The 20,850-nt window shown below is 38.8% G+C and overlaps 1 protein-coding gene across 23 annotated transcripts in view; it reads left to right on the forward strand.

Moving 5' to 3' along the window:
- QTMAN (queuosine-tRNA mannosyltransferase) overlaps positions 1–20,850 on the forward strand; it is a 170,017-nt gene that overhangs the window by 81,188 nt on the left and 67,979 nt on the right. For all 23 annotated transcript variants that reach the window (XR_016468109.1, XM_090143510.1, XM_090143506.1 and 20 more), the window contains one exon: positions 2,455–2,628. Coding sequence is in view for 22 of the 23 variants with exons in the window: in XM_090143510.1 (XP_089999636.1) it covers positions 2,455–2,628 (174 nt within the window). In the remaining variant the exon portion in view is untranslated. The remainder of the gene's footprint in view (positions 1–2,454; positions 2,629–20,850) is intronic.

Genomic DNA, 20,850 nt, shown 5'->3' on the forward strand with positions numbered 1-20,850 from the left:
GCATCCAACTGAAATTATAGAGAGGGTTTTAGGGAAATAAACAGAAATTAAAACATAATGCTGCACTTTTCTTGTGAAGAGAGGGCAGTAAACGTACCAGATAAATCCTTGTATTTTTTTCATCTGGTATTCAGAAATTGTGCAGTGCTAAAATACCCAGACGTTTTAAAGGCTGCAGTCCTTTATTGTTGCTAAAAACAAATGTATTTCTTGAATCTAAGTTAATGAAAGAAGTTAATAACCACCACACTGAAAAGCTTTGTGGTTAGGCTCTGTACAAACCGAAGTGAAACAGCAAAACTGAGTTGTTCTGAGAACTGGAATAAATTGATTTGAATGATCTTTTCTTTCCTAGCTGCTATTAGGAGAATTATGAGGACCAGGGATTGAGCATTTGAAGGTATAAGTTAGGGTTCTGTATCATTATAATGTAGGCCAGTTGATAGTCAAATTTCTCAGGGTACACACTGGCCATCCTGCTGCTGCCACTGCTGCATTTGCACATGTTTCACTGCTTGAGCAGTAGAGTGGGAGACGATAGTGAGCAATCCAATAAAGCTTTAGCAGCCATTTTCAGATTTTACACTGTGAAGATGTCTTTTTGTGGCACTGAGGTAAGGAATATTTTTTTATGTACGTTTTGCTTTCTTAGGGCAGTTATTTTTCTATTGTAAGCTGACAGACGTTATCTTCAAAGCACGCATTTTTAAAACCATAAAATTCTTTTGCTTCATCTCCCCCTAAAAGTCTTCTATAGATGCTCCATTCCATTTCCTTCAGCCTCCAGTAGCACCTCTGTATAATTATGTAATTTCCATCTTTCATTTTTTGTTGCTGTCTAAACCCCATTTTTAAGAGCAAATGAAAGCCATCTCCTCAGTACAGTGTATAACTACCCAGTGGTCATCTGCAAGGAAATGCCATCTTCCATCTTCCAAATCTGTTGGAAATACTAGAAACATGAAAATACGTATTTCCAGATCTATCTTTATATCGGTATATTTCCAACTCTATCTTTCCATGCTGTTTTGCATAGATGTTTTGGAGAAAATTGAAAGTGGAGCACTTGGAATCTTCTTGAGTCGTTAAGGGAGATTTTATTTTCTCCTTAATGATTCAGAAGCGTTGCGATGATGCTGGTAATAAAGTCACACGTTTCAATGGTGGAATTCCTTTCCTTGTAGCTGACTGGGCTACAAGGATGACGAGGGCGTTCAGGCTTGCGGTGCTATGCACAGCCTCCAGGATGAAGCTGAACAGATGAGGCTCAATGTATGAGACAAAGAGAGGTGGAAATGTCTGCAGACTTTGCTAGGTGCCAACCTTACCCCATCAATGCTTCATTTACCTGGGCAGCTGAGGCTGTGTCAGAGCTTCCCATGCACAATTCCACAATTCCAGGTACTTCAGGGCCTGGGTAGCTTTTTATGGTCTCCTGACCAACTCTCAGTTGAGGAATATTTCTGAAATTACTATTTCAGTTGCTTCTGAAATCTTTTGATCTGATTGATTTTAGAACACAATGCTAAGGAGCAATACAATGTATTAACGTACCAAACCTTTTTTTTTCTTTTTATTTGATTCTGTGTACTGTGTGGTATCTCCTTTTTGTTTAGTGCATGCACTTTTATGCATAGGTTAAAAAACCAAAACTGTTTATCTTTGTTATTGCAGTCCCTGGCCCACTTGGCCAGTCAAAGATAGGTTAACCAAAGGTAAGTTTCATAGAATGGACTCACAGAATCATAGAATGGCCTGGGTTGAAAAGGACCACAGTGCTCATCCAGTTCCAACCCCCTGCTATGTGCAGGGTCCCCAACCAGCAGACCAGGCTGCCCAGAGCCACATCCAGCCTGGCCTTGAATGCCTGCAAGGATGGAGCATCCACAACCTCCTTGGGCAACCTGTTCCAGTGTGTCACCACCCTCTGTGTAAAAAACTTCCTCTTTATTAGGAACCTCCCCTGTCTGAGTTTAAAACCATTCCCCCTTGTCCTATCACTATCTACCCATGTAAACAGATGTTGTCCTTCAGTACAAAGGGTTACCTGTGAGAAGTCATCTTTCAGGTTCTACCAAAGACATATTACAGTGCCCCTGATCTGTGTGTAGGGCTCTGGAAAAACAAGGATAATAGTATTAGTCTTACCCATGTTATGAATGGAAAGCGAACTGTGGATAGAATGGGATCTGCTCCTTTAGGTTGATAATAATATATTGTTATTTGCTTTTTAAAAGTTCAAAAATAATTCAAAGTATAAAAACGCACGAATTGGAACATTTCTGATTAAGGTATGTATGCTACTTCTGGTTCATCTGAAAAGGCTAATATTAATTGGCATTTCCATTATACATTTTGTATATGAGAATGTGTATCCTGTTTTCATTGCATTTAAAATAGCTTAGCTCCTTTAGCAACAGCAGTGTGTTCATTAACCTTCACTGTTTTTTACAGTTTGGTTGCTGATATTGTGGTGTTCAACTCTGCTTTTAATATGGAATCATTTCTTACATCCATTGGAAAATTTATGAAGCTGATTCCTGACCACAGACCTAAGGATTTGGAAAAAATAATCAGACCGAAGTGCCAAGTTCTTTATTTTCCAGTCAGGTTTCCTGATGTGAGCAGGTCAGTACATTTTCCACGTCATAAATTGCCTCCAGTCTGTCAAAACTACCTATTTATGGTGAAGCTTTAACTAATCAGTTACAGCATTGTTAAGTAAAGAGCTGGAAGATAGGCACTCTCCCTTAGTAAGTATATTTCAGCAATCAGAAGCTGCTGGGGCAGCATGCAAACCCCCATCACTCGGTGTGAATAATTTCCCACTTGTTTTAGTTTTTAAAAAGTTGACTGTGCCTCAACTCCATCTGTTTGTTTGTACAGGGGAGGTCAAGGAGGAGAAAGAAATTCTAGAGAACACTAACAGCGATAAGGCTGTAGTTGAGAAGCTATATTTCCCTTGGTATGTTGTAGTGGGATTTTATTCCTTCCCCCCTCCCCTACCTCTCTTTTTATTGCTTCCCAGGTAGGTGAAAAGCATTTCAGTAGCACGGAGCAGACTTGCAGATTTTGGCATTAGCTGCAGTTGCAGTTGCTCTTCAGTCCTCCTCAGTTACTACGAAGGACGTTTTTTATTACCCTTGTTTCAGAGCCCATCCTGAAATTAGCAGCGGGTTATGTGGCTCAAAGGGAACATTCACCAGATCCCTTTCACTTTTGATTAAACCTGGCACAATTGTTTTTCCTATTATAAGGAACTTTCCTCCCACTGAACAGGAACTTTGCTTCGATGGGACCGATACTAAATAGAGATAGGTTTGATTCTGCAATTTGGTTATACTCTTAAAAACGACACGATGCTGGGTGTGTGCTTTGTTGGAGTAAGAGGTGGAAAGCAGCATCATGACTGCAAGAGTCCGTGTTCTGATCTGCTGACAGTTCTGGTCACATGAGATGTTTGTCCTGACCTGCTTGTACTTACAGCCACTTCAAAGACTGAATGTATGTTTGTGGCAGTTTGGGGTAGAGAGATTTTTAGTATCAGGCCATGCATGTTATTGATGTTACAGAGCAAGGTTTGCATTTCAGTCACTAGGCAAACATATTCTAAAGCACTGATGCAAATCCTTTAAAAATCCATGTCTAACGTGAAATCTTAAAGCTGTGTGTTTGGCAAGCGTGTTAAAATCCTCCAGTGCTGCTTGGGGCCTTGTCTCTCAGGGTGGCAGAAGAGATCATTACCTGTACCCCTCTGCAAACCTACTATTGCTTCCTAGAGACCATGTCTTTAAAGTGAGGGAATGCAGTGGATGTTTCATGTATTCAATACTGAGCTGCTGTAGAAGTGCTTCATGGTTTTTAATGTACCTGGGAAATCTTGTGGCAGTCCTCTGCATAACTCTGAAATTCTTTAGGTTTTGACCTTCAACTGCAGCCCATATGGACTATTTTTTTTACAGGATCATGCTTTCAATGATGGTGAATGCACCTGTGGCAGTCGAATGCTGTTTGTTTTTTGTTTTTGTTTTAATTTAGACCGAATTGCTATAGTGACAGAATGGAGATTGAGGAGAAAAAGGTTAAGAGAAATTGTGGCCAAGCTAAAATTTATAAAGCAAGCTCTTAGCCCAGAGTGTTTTTCAAGTTATTTTCAAATGGTAATTTGCTTTATCCAAACCAAACTCATACAGTGTAAGTAAGTGATTATTTGCATGACTGACAATCATTTCAGTGCCTGCAGTCTTTTTAAAATGCATAATTTTGCTGAGATGTTGGGAAAATATTTAAAAATTCTGAAGGCAAAATAAGCAGGGTGGTTTTTTTCTTTACTCTGACCTCTTTTATTTCGCGTGTGAATGTCGAAGGGTGTGTATGTCTCAAATGGAACCTCCATGTGGACATAAGTGATCTAAGAAATCATCCTCACGCTTGTGCTAGTGATCATGTAAAGATTATTTTAGATCAGCACTGAGATTGCAGGTTAAAATACAAGAAAATACATCTGACCTTTGATCAAAAAACTGTATTAAAAGAGCATGTCAAACATGTCATGTGTTTACCTGTTAATATGATTGCTGTGGATGATGGCTGTGCAAACTGACACAAGCAGCACAGTGAATGGTCACATAAGGATGAAGGAGTAATGGCTAAGGAGAGATGTAGCATTACATATGCACATAATGTGTATTAAATATTTCAGATGGGCATCTAATCGCTGCTTTTCTCATACTTACAAGAAGTTACCAATACATTTTGTGAAGAGAATTACTTTATGATAAAGATTTGTCATAGGGACACCTCTTCTTGTTCCCTGAGCAACCACAGCCACTGGTCCTTATCTGGCCATGAGAGGAGATGAGAAGATTTGAGGATTCAGCAGAGTAAGCAACCCATTTTCTGATTCTGATAATGACTAGCTTCCATACTGGATCCTGTGGTACCACAGCTATTCCATATGGATTCATCCTCTGTCATTTCAGATTTTGAATTCTCCTTTATTTATATATGTTCTAATATCATATATTATATAGAAATGTATATTACCAGACATCTAACCTTATGGACAAATAACATTCCAAGTTTATGTCACTTCATAGTGCATAGGTATTGCAAGAGATGTATACCCATAGCTGATCTTACATGCCATATGTGCTGTGCATCAGGTTTTTTTTCTTCAACATCACAGTGAATTAAATATGTTGTAATTCACACTTACGTTGTCATTTATTAAATTTCAATTTATTTTCTATTATAATGTAATAAAGATTTTTTTTTTCTATAGGATCGATAAAATCTATTTTGATATAATGTATTTTTATGTGTGCACACAGAAACTACAATCTGAGATCAGAACTCCCTTTCTAATGATGCTATCCTTGGCAGCTGCCTCTCGTTGTGCCAGCAAACCCTGCTGGAACACCTCTGCTGGTATTTTGAGTGCATTCTCTCGGTCTGTCTGCATCCATTCCATCCCTGGTAGTTGGCAAAGCTGGGTCAAGTTGGGCTCTCCATGCAATTCGTTCCAGTGCAAATTGTAATATAGGTTTTGGTTATTATCCCTAGTCCTCTAACTGTGGTATATCTTTACCATCATCACGATGCAGTAGAAGAGGGAGATACTTTTATAAGCAAGAATGAATTAATGTTCCTAAGAGCTCAAAATGCAGATTGGACTAAAGTGGGCTAATATAAAAGAAACATGAGGAGCACTGGGATGACAGCAGAAGATGGCAATGGTTTCTTTTAAGTGGAACTTGTTAGCTGGTACCTCATGCTGTCTGCATTACGCATTTAGAAGTAGAATTAAACATTTGAGAATGTTGTTTCTTAATTTGCTTTTATAACACAGTACAGTTAACAGGACGTTTTCAACCATTTGATTTTATATTTGTTAGTTATAGTGTAAGAGAGACAGGATTTTCCGATTTTGAGAATGCTTTATGAACAGTCAAGGGAGTTTCTGACTAAACAAAGGTTTCTAAATGGCACTGACAATGTCTCTTGTAAAGAAACATTGCTGGCATGTGGGGAGGAGCCTGTTTTGGGGAAGGAAAACAATAATTCTTGTGACTTGCATCACTGGGATCAGACTTGCAGGGCTGAACCTGAGACCTCTTTTTAGATAACTATGAGTTTGATAACTAACTCACCCTTCTTCTGTAATTAACACCACACAATAGCTTTGCTACTAATGTCCACAACCAGGGACAGACCTGAATGTCCAATCACAAGTCTATGGACAGGAAGTGGAGATGTGGCTGTGTGGCACCAAGAGATGCTCTAAAGTGGTATCCAAGTGAGCTCTCATTAACAGTCTTGTGGTTGGAAGCATTATACCTTAGAAATGCAGTTTTTGGTTAATTAGCTTTCCATGCAGAAGTATTTATTAGCTTAGGTGGAGTATGATGCTAATGACAGTGATTCTGGCTTTGAGGCTACCTACTGCACTTAGAGGTGGCTTGGGCATCTCCACGGTGCTCTCAGGTAGTCATAGCCTCTCTGTCACCACTGTTTATGGGTAATTAGCATAATTAGATAACTCCAATAGCCTGCTCCTACCTTGGGGCTTGCTGCTGAAGAACTGGATGATGGAAATTGCTCCATTGAATGGCTTTCCTCCTTACCTGCTTCAAGCATAGTTTGAGGGCTTCTCTTGGCAGGCAGGAAGGATGCTCACAAGATCTGGGACATGACACCTATTGGGAGGGAAGCACATTGCTGGCTTAGAAAGGCACAATGTGGAGGATTTTAGCTGAGAATTAGGTGAATGAGATGAAGGGAGGCTTGAGCATCCCCACTCACTGGTGCTTCCTTCAGTGCTCGCATTCTGTGCCTCCAGGGGGTGATGACAGAGTTCCTATTCTAGCCCTAGAAATATCCATTGCCCCATTGGTTACAATTCAGAAGCCAAATAGATGAGTTGTCCCCACAGTTCTCCAGCAGCAGAGCAACTGTGCCCTCCTAAAGGAGAGCCTGGCTGGCTGGTCTGCTGGGATGTATTTATTTTGCAAAACTTTCTAAAAAAACTCATTTCTTTTTATCTGTTCAGAGGCAGAAATAGTTTTACTGAGTCTCTTTTATCTGTCGGATAGGTATTCCACTCAATGCTGCCATAATAACCATTTAGTCCCACAATAGCTCATAAGGATACTTAAGCAGAATTCTCTGTGCAACCTAGTTTTTTATTATGTTGGGTACTGCTCATGTTGCATACAACACATTCCCATAAAACTTGCATTTTGTATTTACAGAGAAATTTCTCTGGAGAGTTAAGGTCTTGTAAAACATTCTTGTTCTACAGCATGAACGAATTATTATACTCTGGGGCATTAAAAGTGAAGTGTACTGAAGAAAAGAATTTTTTCATTAAAATGCAGTTTATATTGATAAAACAGATTACTAGCATTTGATGAAATGTGAAACTTGGATCTACCCGTATCACTAAATCGCCAGTAGGTTTATTTTGGCAAGAAGAATAGTATATAATGTATATCAGGACCAATCATTATACAGTACCTGTTAGGTTTGTATTAGATTAAATTGTCTTTCACTAAAGTACTTGGGGAAAAAGAAAAAAAAAAAAACCAACCCACTATATCTGTATCTTGAAGTAGCAGAATGTGGTAACGGGGAATATTAGAAAATAAAAGCTGTCGTGTTATCAGTTTTGGCACAGTCATTTATCAATCAGTATTTTAAACATTGACAAGTGGTAATTTAATAGGGAATGACCCTGTTGGCAGGAAGTTCTAATGACAGATGATGCAAACTCATTTATCACTATGGGGCTGTGCTGGCTTCTTACCTTTCTCAGTATCACAGCTCATATTTTCCAAGTCTGGGATGTGAGAAGCCACAAAGGGCAAAACCTGTGGCACTGAGCCCGTAACCACTCCCATCTCGTCCCATTAACCCCTTAGCTGCAAATCTCACTGCAGCATAGCTGCCAGGATCTGCAAGTCCTGATACAAATTTAATTGCTGTTTGACTCCTAAGTGGGATTTGCCGGACTGCTTGTAAGCAATTCCATCAAGTCAGGCTGTTAGAAGAGCTCAGGATTTTCGGTTGTGTCGCTTGGAATGCAGAGTTGAAGCACTCCTACTTGGCTTTCAAAACCAAACCACATTCTAATAATTAATAGCACATTTCATTAGCAGGCATTAAAAATATTGCATGCGGTGCCCTATACAATGGGCAGCTATTATTATTATTATCATTACTACATTGAGAAGGAAATTGATGCATTCAGAGGTTTAATTGATTCGTGCATATTCATGTAGGAAGTCAGTGGTAGAGTCACGACTGGACTGGATTATTATGCACTTCCACGCATAATAATTGTGCTGCAACTTGTATGGAGAGCAGACTACCTTGCTGTGATGTGTGTGGGCATTTGAAGCTGAGGGATGTCATGGGAGAGGAAATGAAAATGACACCTTCATCAGGAGCAGATACGGATGGTTTTTTTAATTCTTCTAGGAACAGTCCATCTGTAATACAGTAATTCAGCTAAACCTAATGAGAACAGGAAAAAAAAATCATAGATTTTTACTTTAATTTCCACAATATCAAAGGTTTTCATCTATTTGATATAATTTTAAGCTACCTATGTTAAAGCATAATAAATAGAAGCCCGGCTTTGCACTTTCTGCACTCTTCCTCAGATCTCCATATGTTTTTTCTCTTCCCCTTACTCAACAGCATCTTCCTCCCTAACACTGGGGTTAAATACCATCCCCATCCAGGATGCTGTCAGAGGTAGCATCACATTCTTTTAATAACACTTGGTGAAGTTTAAATATAATTGGTTAAAATTGTCGTGACAGACTTAAAATAAAGCTGTTCTTTTTTTTTTTCTTCTTCTTCTATTAAAAGTGGGAGAAGGCTATCGATGAACTGTAGCATCCTACAAAGTGCTAAACAGCCTCATTTTTACTGCAGTCATTCAGAGATGAGGGTGGTGGGTGCTCTATGCAATGACAGACGTGGATGGGAAGAGGTGACAGAATGGAAGGCTGAGATATGAGTGCTGTGGTGGCATCCCATTTAGTTCTGATCCAGACAGAGATCCTGATCCGTACAGACTTCAATCTTTCATGTGTGCAAAAAGTGGTTTTCATAGGCATTCTGCCCATAGTGAATTTTCTTTTTCAAAATACTGCCCTTGAACATCTCAATAATGCCATAATTTTCATTAGAAGATTCAGAAATGATGCACAGATCAGGTGTGTATTTTGTTTTTTTCTTTTCTTTCATGCTTACAGAATTCATATTGATCATATTAATTGTTAGTTGCTACAGTGACAGAACCTTATTGTTAAAACATGCTGGGGCATTTGTTCTTCTACCATAATAGAAAGAAAGTAGGCAGTGCTAAAAATTGCAGTAAAGATAAGGAATAACGAAATAATATCATTTATTTTAGGGGATTCATCTCTGAGAATACAAAATATTTTCAGAAATCATTTTGAGGAGAATGAAGGAATCTCTGTTCGCAGCCATGGGGGAATGGCAGTACCTTTAGAATAAGCCCAACTTCATCTTGAATGCTGTATTATTTTGGAAAAGAAAAAATAAAAAAGGAAAGAAAAGGCAGATCTTTTTAAAGAATGGAGGAATCATAAGGAAGAACTGATCGATAGCCTGGCAAATTACTACTAAATGTAAAACTGAAACTTTGAGTGGATCAAGTCTGCTTTGAGGACTGTTGTGTGCTGGATTGCAGACAGCCAATTCAAGTTACAATTCCAGTTAGAGATACTGTTAGATGGAAGTGACAGTACAGCAGATAGTAAGATATGGTACAGGAATTTCAGAGAGTGATGGCAAAGAGAATAAAATTACACCGTGGAATAAGTATGATCACAGCTTTATGTCTGAAAAGGAAACTGGAAGCATGGAAACATAGCTCTCCAGCCCGATGGAGATGACCTTTATGTAATGTGTAAGAACAATTTAATACAGATGTTTTATTTATGTGTAACCAAATGGGATGAAGTTAAATGATTTTTAATTTTGCAAAATCACAGATAATTTCTTTGTTGTGCAAGGAGTATCTTAATATGGTTAAGATGGGGTTTTTTTTGGATTTTTTTTTTTTTCTTTTTTTGCTTTCACATTTGCAACTAGGAATATTTAATATTTTATATTTTGGACATTCCCCCTGCTCAGTTGTGACTCCCAGATGAAATAATCCTCCTCTTTTTTCCCTTTAAATAATTCAAATAGCATACATTTAAAAATATGAAAATCACAACGTAAATGTACCAGAAGTGCTTTTAAGGTGGGAGGCTGTTCAGCTTTACTATCGAAAAGATGCATTTCTAAATAGTAATGGGGGCTCATCAGAGTTTTGGTGTATGAGCAGCACATAATAGGGATGCTTGCTGAAGAGCAACAAGAGATCCAAGTCCTAGAATGCCTTCCCAGTTTCTTTCTGCCAAGTAAGTATTAGGAAAAAATCTTTGGATTGCACTGGCTTTTTCTTCAAGATGGGGCGTTCTGCGTGTTGAGAAATCTGAATTCACATCAAAGTGGTTCAAGCCTAAACAAGATATTTTTTGCATTCAGCGTTTGTTTTCTGAACGATGTCATAGATGCTAAAAATAGCCAAGAAAGGAAAAAAAAGAAGAGTCAGACTTTAACTGAATTGGCCAATTCAATTTTAGAATAATTTTGTCTTAAAGCTATGCAAGATTTGTTCATGGTGACTCCGAAGTAGTTCTCAGGTCAGGCTTGTAGGAAACTAAATAATTTGAATGTCTTTAGCCTGCTTTATGAATTTCCTTCTATTTTTTCCTTCCTGGGAATTGCCAGCAGACGAGGAGAACAGGTTCTCCATGTTCAGTCAGGGGACTGATGGTGTGTAATGTCTCACTGTCCTTCCAGAGCCTGAGTCCTTCTGCTTGTCATCCATCGTCAAGCCCTAGTGATTAGCATGCATTCTGGTAAGATTTTGGCCTTTTAAAACAGATTCTTACTAGTTTTGGTGGTGTCTAGAAGCCACAGGTCCTAGTGCCAGTTCTGCCCCAGTTGAAGGGCTCTGATTCATTTCGGTGACTTTGCTTCACACAAAGTTCTCCTATAACCACCATCAGCCCCAAGCTGATGGTTCTAGCAGCTGTTAAATGGAAAAGCAGTCAGCTCTTCCCTCTGCAGCTTATCACTCTGTGCTGAATTCTGGACTGGTGTATACAAGTGCACAGGTAAATACAGGATCTAAAGAGCATGCAGGTATGTAGAGCTCTTGCTATTAGGCAGATAGCAAGCAGCAATACCAAATAGGGGGAGGAAAGAAAGCTTCTGTGATTCCCATGCAATCAAAGAGAGGTTTTTTTTAAAGATACTCTTTGTTGTCCCCACGTAAAACACCAAAAAATTGTATGTTGTTCTGGCCATCCATGTTCAAGAGGGATTAATTTAAATTGTGAAGCAGGTACAGAGAATTACTGCTAGGATGATTAGGAGAATCTGTATTACGAGAGCAGATTAAAAGAGTATGGTTCACTTGTCCTAGCAAAATAAAGGTTGAGAAGGGGATATACGTTAATCTTTATAAATTCAGTCAGAGGATAAATGCCATAGAAGAGGAGGAATTATTTAAGTTCAAAGATAATCCTTACAGCATCCACTAGGTAGAAATTGGTCATTATTACATGGCTCAGGGGGGAAATAAAAAATAAATAAATAAAAGAACACGTAGGGCCATTGTTTGTTTTGATTTTCCTTAGGGACATATAGTTTTGAATGTAAAAACACTTTGGAATTTTAAGGGTCATTTGATAAATCTGTAGAATGATTGGTTAAAAAATGTAGGAGTAGTGCCGGACAATTTAGGAGTTCGCTATGATGATATCCACAAAACAAGGCAGATTGTGAGTTGGTCCCATTCTGACTTCAGTCTTGAGTCCAGAACTGCACCATGAAGGAGCTTGTGGACTTCCAGTGTGTAGAAGAATCAATGATGTGGAACCTGTTGTCTCTCAGAGGATGATGCGAACTGGTGAGGTAGGAAAAGTCAACAACTGCGATGCTTGGAGAAGTGCAGAGAGCAGTGTGCTTCAGCAGGAGCCATCTTAGGCACCGTGTGCTGAGTGTTGGGCCTTTGTGAGCATCCTGCTCAGTTTTGCCTCAGTTTACTTTTTGTTGTTGAAGACGTTTGAGTAAAAATCTTCTGTTAAGCTCATGAAACTCAGAGTGACTTTATTTTTCTGATGAGTCGCAGTGGTGTTTCTTTCATTTTCATCCATATATACAGTAGTTTAATTGCCCCAATCTGTGCTTGAAGCGAATGAATCATAGAAAGAAGAAATTTTTATGCAGTAATTCTGAAATTTTATCTGTCCTTCATCAAACGTCAGCACAGGTCTTTTGGTTTCTGAGTTCACTTGTGTTATCTGCAATCTGGTCGTGAAGTGCTGATCTCGAATTATGTGACTATATATGGGAAAGAGAGGGTTTGCTCCTTTTAGGGTGCCTAAACTGTGTTCCTTTTGTTGCCAGTAAAAGGAAGGAGTATCTGTTAGGATTCCTGGTAAACAAGTTGAACAAAAACAGCAATACAACAATGGCAGTAAATATGTATATATTGCCCATTGCTACCTTGTATGATATCCATAACGTTGCCAAGTAATTGTAGCACTCAAGCATCTTATTTTTGAAAGTAGCCGAGCTCTTCTCCAAGGTACTCAAGGCAGAGCTTGTTTATGCATCTATACGTTAGCAACTTATTATTCCATGAGCGTCACTTCATTTTGGCTAGCAATAAGTCCTGTTCACTCATTGTGCTGCAGAGGAATGTTTAAAGCTGAAATGTGCATTGGAGTCTGTTTGTTTGCAGCAGATGATTTGCCTAAGCTTTGATGCACAGTCACTTTCTGACATTTGTGTATTTCAGCAGTGAACAATGTAAACTCATTTTCTGAGCACTTTGATTACTTGCACATAGCAGTGCCCATGGCATGTGACAGAGAAGAGCACTCTATCCACTAATCAGATAGATATGCTTCAAGCGTATTTACACAAAATAATGAAAACAGCTGTTAGATACCTTTAAACTTGAGTGTGTTTTGTTATTAATCTACTAGCCCGTACACATGACACTATAATTCTTCGCTCACTCAAGTTGCCTTTAATGACACAGTAATAAAACTGAGAGGGATGAAAGTAATGGAATTGTAGAATGTAATGCCTCAATTGTTCTACAGTGTCTTCCTTTTTGCCAAAATAAACCACAATTAGGTCCATATGGTGTTTTGAAGTTTTCAAGCAATGACCCTAATAAAAAGTAATGAATTTCTGACAAAAGAAAGCATGGTGCTCTTTTAAGCAGATATCTTCGCTATTGATCTAGTTATGATTGCAGACTGATATGCTAATAGAAGAAGAAAGGTTCAACGTGCCTGGTACAAGCACTTTCATTTGTGGTTTATTTTATTCTTATGAAATTCAGATTGAAAAGGTAGAAACATGTTGTAATCCATCAGTTATGACTCCCTTTTAAAAAGCCTACTATAAAGAAAACAAATGGATTTTTCTCGAGAAAAATGGAGTTTGGAAAGCATTAGGTAAGTTGAAATTTCAAAAGCACTTGTTAACTGGGAGACTGCTTTGCAGTGATGGAGAGCTTTGTGAGGATGTGAAACTTGGCTTGGGCACGCGATTGACCTCAGAGGTTCAAGCTCTTTGTTGTTCGTTTTTGTCCCTTTAAACCTTTTCCTGGGGTGACGCTTCTCTTCATTTAGAGAACCTGATTATCTGCTGAGCAGTTGTTAGGTGAGTGCAGATACTCAATTGCAGTGACTAGGGGGGGCTTCCTATAAAGCACATACCTATGGGCAACCATGAAAAAAGTGTGATGGGCCCGTTTTGTGCCAATGGAGCAATAATGTCTGAAGTACAGCTAATCCCATCTTAGTAAAATGGAGAAAGCCTGCTCTGGAAACAGATACCAGGGGAAGGAGAAAACGCATGGTTGGTTTGATAACTTTAACTGATAGTATTTGTTGAATGAATGTTCATTCCACATATGCACAGTCCTAAATGACTGAATTGTAAAGCATCTGCTGGATAATGTATATTATTGGCATTATTTTACCCTGAGCAGTGTACTTCATGTTGCAACATGAGGCTATTCTGAGCATCTTTTGAATAAAATCTACCTTGTCTACCTTTGATTGCCTCTAGAAATTATCTCTGAGTGGCTCCTTCATGGGTAAATTAAGAATCTGTTTATCTAATGGGCTAATTTCTTTATTGCTTGTTCCCAGACTATTGAGCTGCTTCTCAGACCTCCTGCTCTAGTCTCTGCTTCTCCCCCTTTGGAAAATAATGTAATTTTTGCCTCAATAATCCTTATCATTCTTCATTTATGGTTCAAGATACAGAAGCACTGATAACTTACTTTAGTTTGCTACCTGCTACATTGGTAATTTTTCCATGCCCATATCTGTTACATATTTATGTGTAGTTACTTTATTTGTCTTAATGGAAAAGAGCCTTGTTCATGGGTAAAACTTTATCCTCTACAATGTATCCTACTTGTAAGGAAGGTAAATGAATTTCTGTTCTACTGCTTTTCTTTGTGGAAATAGGTTCTAATTTCTCACCTTCTTGTACTTGACACTTCAGTGGAATTTGTGATATTGGTTTGGTTTGTTGCAGTCACGTTTAATAGCAGGAGACTAGGGCTTAGAAACTGGGTTTTGCCTTCTGGAAAGGGGAGTGGACTACAGGAGAAACAAATCTCACTTGACATCATAAGCTTGGGAGGGTTTTTGGTGTTTGGAATTTTAATAAGAGGAACATAAAAGTGAAAAATCCCTGCCTTACTTCCTGTAATTTAAATAGGTTTGAATTGATGTTTCTTGCTTCAATTTTCAGTTAAAAGACTTAAGAAGTAGAATTACGTGTGAATTTAGGCTAGTTTTAAACTACATAAAAATTCCAACAAGCATAGGTAGCCTAGGAGGTCAATGTGTTTAAAATAAGCTGGTTTCTTTAGCCCAGGGTAGATGAGAGGGTTTGGGTTTCTCACCCTGATGAGTGGTTCTCCAGGAAGGTGGTGCAAGGCAGTGGGTTGTGCCTTGGCCCCTCGAATGCAACTCATGCTCTTGTGCTTGCGTTCAGTTCCCCTCCCCTCCTGTATCACAAATAACAAAAACATTGACATATTTTTAATACTGACAAAGGGGTCTTAAAGTTTGAAAGAAACATAGGAGCCTTCAAATGCTTAAGTCCTGTAGCCCGTGAATTTATTCAGTGAAGTATGAACACCTAATTCTGCAAAACTGTACTCCCTTGAGTTCTCTGAATACCATCTGGAGACTTTAGAAATTCTGGCTTATTTTTCATACAGCTCTACTGAAATTGTTTGAGGTTGCTTAGTACTTCAGAGTTGGCTGATACAAACTTAACCTTCATGCCTTTTGAACCTGAAGTCTTAACTGTTGGTGTTAGCACAGGTGCGGGATGTTGGTCTGGAAGTGTGAACCCACTGGCCAGAATTGATTGTGTCTTTCATTCGTTTCTTAAAGCTACTCCAAATACTCTTATTTTCATATTAGAAGTAAAGATTACAAGTAGTCTTTCACCTGCATTGGGATAGCACCTGAGGAACATCCAATGTGTTCACGTGCAGGACTACATCCTTAGCAAGCAGTTTTACTTCTAGAGTGTGTTCTTCTGCTGGATTACAACAGTGTAGATCTCGTGCAAAATCAAGTCTTGTCAAGAGGAACACCTTTCTTAATCATTCATGCAAAACCCCAAAGTTGTCTTTATTTCTGATCAGCTGATACGTGTATTTTTAGGCACACGTCACAACTTTTTTCTTTCTTTCTTTCGTTTCAGTACATCAGCCTCCCTTAACAGCAGCATTCACTGTTGTGTAATGATCAGAGTTGGTAATTCTTAGCAGTAGATGGAGGGGACAAGTTTAAGAAAACATTTATTGTACTGTGTTTTGGAAACATAAGCTAGTTGTAGAGGTTAGGTTGAAAATAGCAGGAACTAGTACGGCAGCATTTTAGTAAATTGGGATATAAACAAACATCTGTTGCAGGAATGTAGAAATGACATCATAAAGAATGTATGCAAAAAACTTAATTGAAAAAGAATGATGCAGAATTGCAGCATGACTTTAAGTCTAAATTGATTTCTGCTTTCAGAGTGAAAGTGGGATTTTTGTGCAACATTCCAATACTATAAAGTATTTAAAATGTAATGTCCTATTAACGTGCCTAAAATGTAGGCTGCGGGTCACCCAATAAGAATAGTAGTTACAGTAATACAGTATATGGAATATGCAATTATCTTGACAATAGTTTTATTTTTTCAACAATTTTGTCATAAAAGAGCAGTAAGATACAATGAATTTGATTCATTTTGTGTGTGTGAATCATTTAATAGGCCATTACATCTACTATATTAGACTCCATTCTCCTTTCAGAGCTTTTCATTATAAGGCTGTCTTTAATGGAAAGAAGTTTAACCTTCCCTCCCAGATAGATTGAACCCCATAACAGTGTAAACATTCTCATTATAAAATAAAATCCCCTTCCCCAAGGGCAGCACTATAATTATGTTGCCGAGTGTTGTACAAATGTTTCTCTTAAAAAATGTTGTCTCGTTCTTGTCCTCAAGTTTTTATCATTTTCATTTATGAAGAGAATCAATAGTACTTTTAAACTGTAATTTAATAAAATAAGTGTGATCTGATTATTTTTTAATTTTTTTGAAGTTATTTTAATCAAGTTTGAGAAGAAGTCATCAGTAAAATTGCTGTTGATTTATAAATAGGATAATTAGAGGCTTTCCTCCTAAGTACTGCTCACTGGCGTTGTGGCTGCTTTTATTGCCTAGTCAAACCTCTTCATTCAATTTTAAAATTGCCTTTTGAATGAACTGCTCTATGAGTTTGCCAAATAGTGTCACTATTAATACCTTACCTCCTCTATTTCATTGTCCGGTCCGTAAACGCGCAGTAAATGGTTTGATAAGGAGGTCAATGAGGTTGTGCTGGTTTCGAAGTGAATTACAGCCGAACGTTTCAGTGAGGTCAGGGGAATGTGCTGCACAGCCCTGGGAGCTCCCGTGTGCCATTTCTGCTGGCAGGGCAAGCATCTCACTCAGCTCTGTGGAAGGAACAGCTCAAAAAGCACACCTCACTCATTCCCTTCACAACAGAATGCAGTTCTGTGGTTTGTCCCTTGGCTCAGCAGCAGGCACACGCCATGTACTGCATGATGATGGCTTGCATGGGGGATGCTGGCAGGCAGGGGGAGAGTTTGCTGTAAGCCCTAAAGCATCTCTCCCAGCTCGGTGGGCACTGTGCCCCACCAGGTGCCGGATGGCGATGTATTGCTCTGTGTCTCTGCATCCAGGCACTGCTTCCCTGAGCGAGCCCGGCGGAAATAGAAACGTAAAAGGCAAAAGTAAGAAACTTTGTGCTTGTTGAGTCTAAAAGAAAGTCTGTTTGTGTGTGTCTCTCCCTTTGTAACAGAAGGAATGTTTCTTATGTTTCTGTCTTCAGACAGTTGGCACACATTTCATCTCAGCAGCTGCTTTCTCTTAAAGTGCAGTAGAGTGTAGGACTGTAGTGACACTAGCATTAATACTTCACATTCTGCTATCATATGCTGTCACTGTGAAATATGGATCTAGGTTACATGTGTTTGCAGACTTTGTACTACTGAATTATGAAAGCTGACTCCGTCGGAGGATTGTGTTGTATTCAGAGACTGTGAACTGAACAATAAATGAATGCAGTAAGAGACTTGCAGGAACACGCAGCATCCTCCTTTTTGGCCTAATTGAGCCTATAGCTTTAAAAGGTAGGATTGCTAAATAAAACTCCATTGTTGACTTTGCTAAGGATATTTAGCAGGCACCTAAATATTTCTCTTGTGGGCATCTTGTAGTTGCTGTCCTCCGTGTTGTTTAAATGTTATTTTTAAATCCCATTCTTCTGAGTGGTAGGAATAACTGCGGGGGAATAGAATGTATTGCAAAGAATACAACTACTGCAGGGTGGTAAAAAGCACAAAACAGAAGATAAGTGATCAGGAGCAATTGGTTGTGTTGTTATCAATCATTAGCATGGAAATTCAGCCCTTACCATATGTAAGGTGTGGTATAATGATAGAATTGCTACAGGTGTTGTGAAAGAAGTGTTTGGTCTTACTGAACCTGTCTGGGTTTCAGCTACTTACCTACTGTGTGTTTTCGTGCTCAGCAAAAGAGGGGTTTGTATCATATACATATTTAATTTCATGTGAAGTGGTTGCTGTCATGACTTTTCCCGTGTTAATTTTGATGTTTCTTTTGTACATGATGCTTAGGTGGAACGGTGGGATTATATCTTCTTGTGCGTCGGGACTTCCCATGACAGCTTTCTTGGTTGTCATCTCATGCCCTGCCTTCTTTTAAATGGCATCCAGGTGCACTTTGAGTTTAAATATGCTCATTAAGAATTGACATAGACTAGAAACCGCTCGCTTCTAATTTCGTACTCTAATAGTGCATTCTTTGGTTGATTGTAGAGAGGAGAAGTACGTTAAAAAAATGTTAGCAGCCAAATTTAACCTATTAATGAGTCATTGTGGAGGTAATATCTGCATGCTCTCGTAGAGCCCTGGGTATAGGCATAATAAATCAGCGTGGTGCTATGCAGGCATTCACTCATTTTCTGTCCTGCAAGAAGCTTTAACTTCAGTCCTCTCTTCTTTGCTTGTCTTCTCATAAGCAGCAAGCTCTTCATAAAGAAACTTCACTACTCTGAGAGTCAGGTTTTTGTTGTCGTTAATACAGGAAAAATAAAATACAATACTAATGCATTGCAAGTTTTCAATCATCTGCATCTCTTCTGTCAAAGTGAAGATAATTTTCTTGACCAGTCTGTGCTCTTTGTTGACCAAAAGAATGAAGGCAATATGTTAATGCTCTCATTAACAGAACCATTCCGTAGTTCATTGCTTTTATTAATCTTTGTAAAATATTGAAAATATTTGTTGAAGTCTTTCAGTGGTACATGACAGTAGAAACACCAGTAGAAACAGGCTGAACAACATTGTTCTTCTGAAGCTTTTTGGAATCTCTTCACATGCATAGAACAGTGTATGAAGTACCTTTAAATTTATGGAAAAATAATCAAGGGGTGGAGTATTGCTGTGGTTAGAAAGTAGAATTAATGTACTCTGTATCTAATCAATGTGATTTAATAGTTAATTTGCATTGCTTTTAGAATACTATACTCATAACAGCACATACTGGCAAATCAAAATGAAGCTGGTGTCACTTGTCAGCATGCAAGAAAAATACCTTTACGCTTGAGTTGCATCACGCATTGGAGATTTTTGGTGGAGAGATGTTCCTTATGCTTATATATTTGGTTGGAGAAACCATAAAAGCTCTATTATTATCTGTGACATTTCCCTTCCTGTCCCTCTCAGGGCAGCAGATGTCCCACATGTAACAAGATGCTGGTCTTCATGAAGCCTTGCGATCTCTCAGAGACACATGAAACAAAGTTCTCAAGCCCCAGAGGACTAAACTATGAAACCACATTTTCAAATGGGGTAAAAATGTCTGTCAGTGGCTGATTTGATGTGAAAGATTGACCAGCAGTCTTTTACATGTGTATGCCCAAGCCCGTATTTCTGGAGCTTGCAGGAACCCGATGTGCTCAATTTTTTTATCTGTCAATAGTCAAATCTGAACACCTCCAGCAGAGCTTGCTTCTGGAGCAGTCTGAGCCAAAGATTGAATTTCTGAGATATCCTTAGAGTCTATTGGGCTTTCTTTGCTAATTAGGGTCTCCCTGTAATGGGAGAAGGTCCCAAACAACCTCTGGTGTTTGGGCTTTTTCTGATCTTATTCAAAAGAATAGATCCATGCTGCCAAGGCAGTGCCAAAGCTAATTCTGTTTATCTGGGCAGGTTTATTGGCAGGACATCCCATCATACCTACCTTTCAATTAGATGATATTCCAATCAGCATTCCCAGACATTAAGGACCAATGCTCTCACTTCAGGTTGTAACTGTATTTAATCTTCACATAAAGGTTTGTGTCTGGGGAATGCTGTGTCCAGCAAGGCTTTCTTTTTACTTTTAAAGATGACAATAATAATGCCCTCTCCAGCACAGTGTCATAAAAAAAATGAAGTGTATTCAAGTGATTTAACTCTGACGTGAATTCTTTAATTCTGTAAGGTAAGCATCAGACTCTGATAGCATCTCCACTTCATTGGCTTGGATGATGGTAGCAGCAGTATCCCCTGCTGAAGCTAAACAGGAGAGTCGATGCCTAATTTAGGAATTACCTGAGCTGGGTAGCACCTATGCTGTAAATCTGGCAACCTAAGGAAAGGTGTAATATTGAGCTTAATGCACACATTTTTTTCCTGCTCATTTATTATGCAGCTAAGATAACTTTTTTTTTTCCCCGAAAGTTATGATTTTAATATTTCCTGTAACTGAGTCTGGCACAAAAAACAAAGAGATCAATGCTTCTCAATGCCTTGTTTGATCAGCCATGCCTAATGGCCTGTGGACAAAACCTTCAGCTGCCTTACAGTGCTTACAGTGGAAGTCAGCTGGAGTAATTTACATCACTGAGAGTCCCTTCTCTGCTTCCAGCCCTGTTGGTTGGATCGAGGGGTATCCATTGCCTTAAAAATTGCAGATTTCTTTTTGGATTTTTGCAGTATCAACATCTTCAGCATCGCAGGACTAATCAAGGACATGGGTTCCCACTTAATTTCAAAGAAAATCTTGTGAATGACAGGCATGTAGCTTGGTTGCAGAAGTAATGCTAAAACTTAGCTTTGGTGAATGGCAAGTAGGACAAGC

The sequence above is a fragment of the Phasianus colchicus genome, chromosome 7, assembly GCF_987193195.1.
Source record: "Phasianus colchicus chromosome 7, bPhaCol1.hap1.1, whole genome shotgun sequence".
NCBI classification, from domain to species: Eukaryota; Metazoa; Chordata; class Aves; order Galliformes; family Phasianidae; genus Phasianus; species Phasianus colchicus.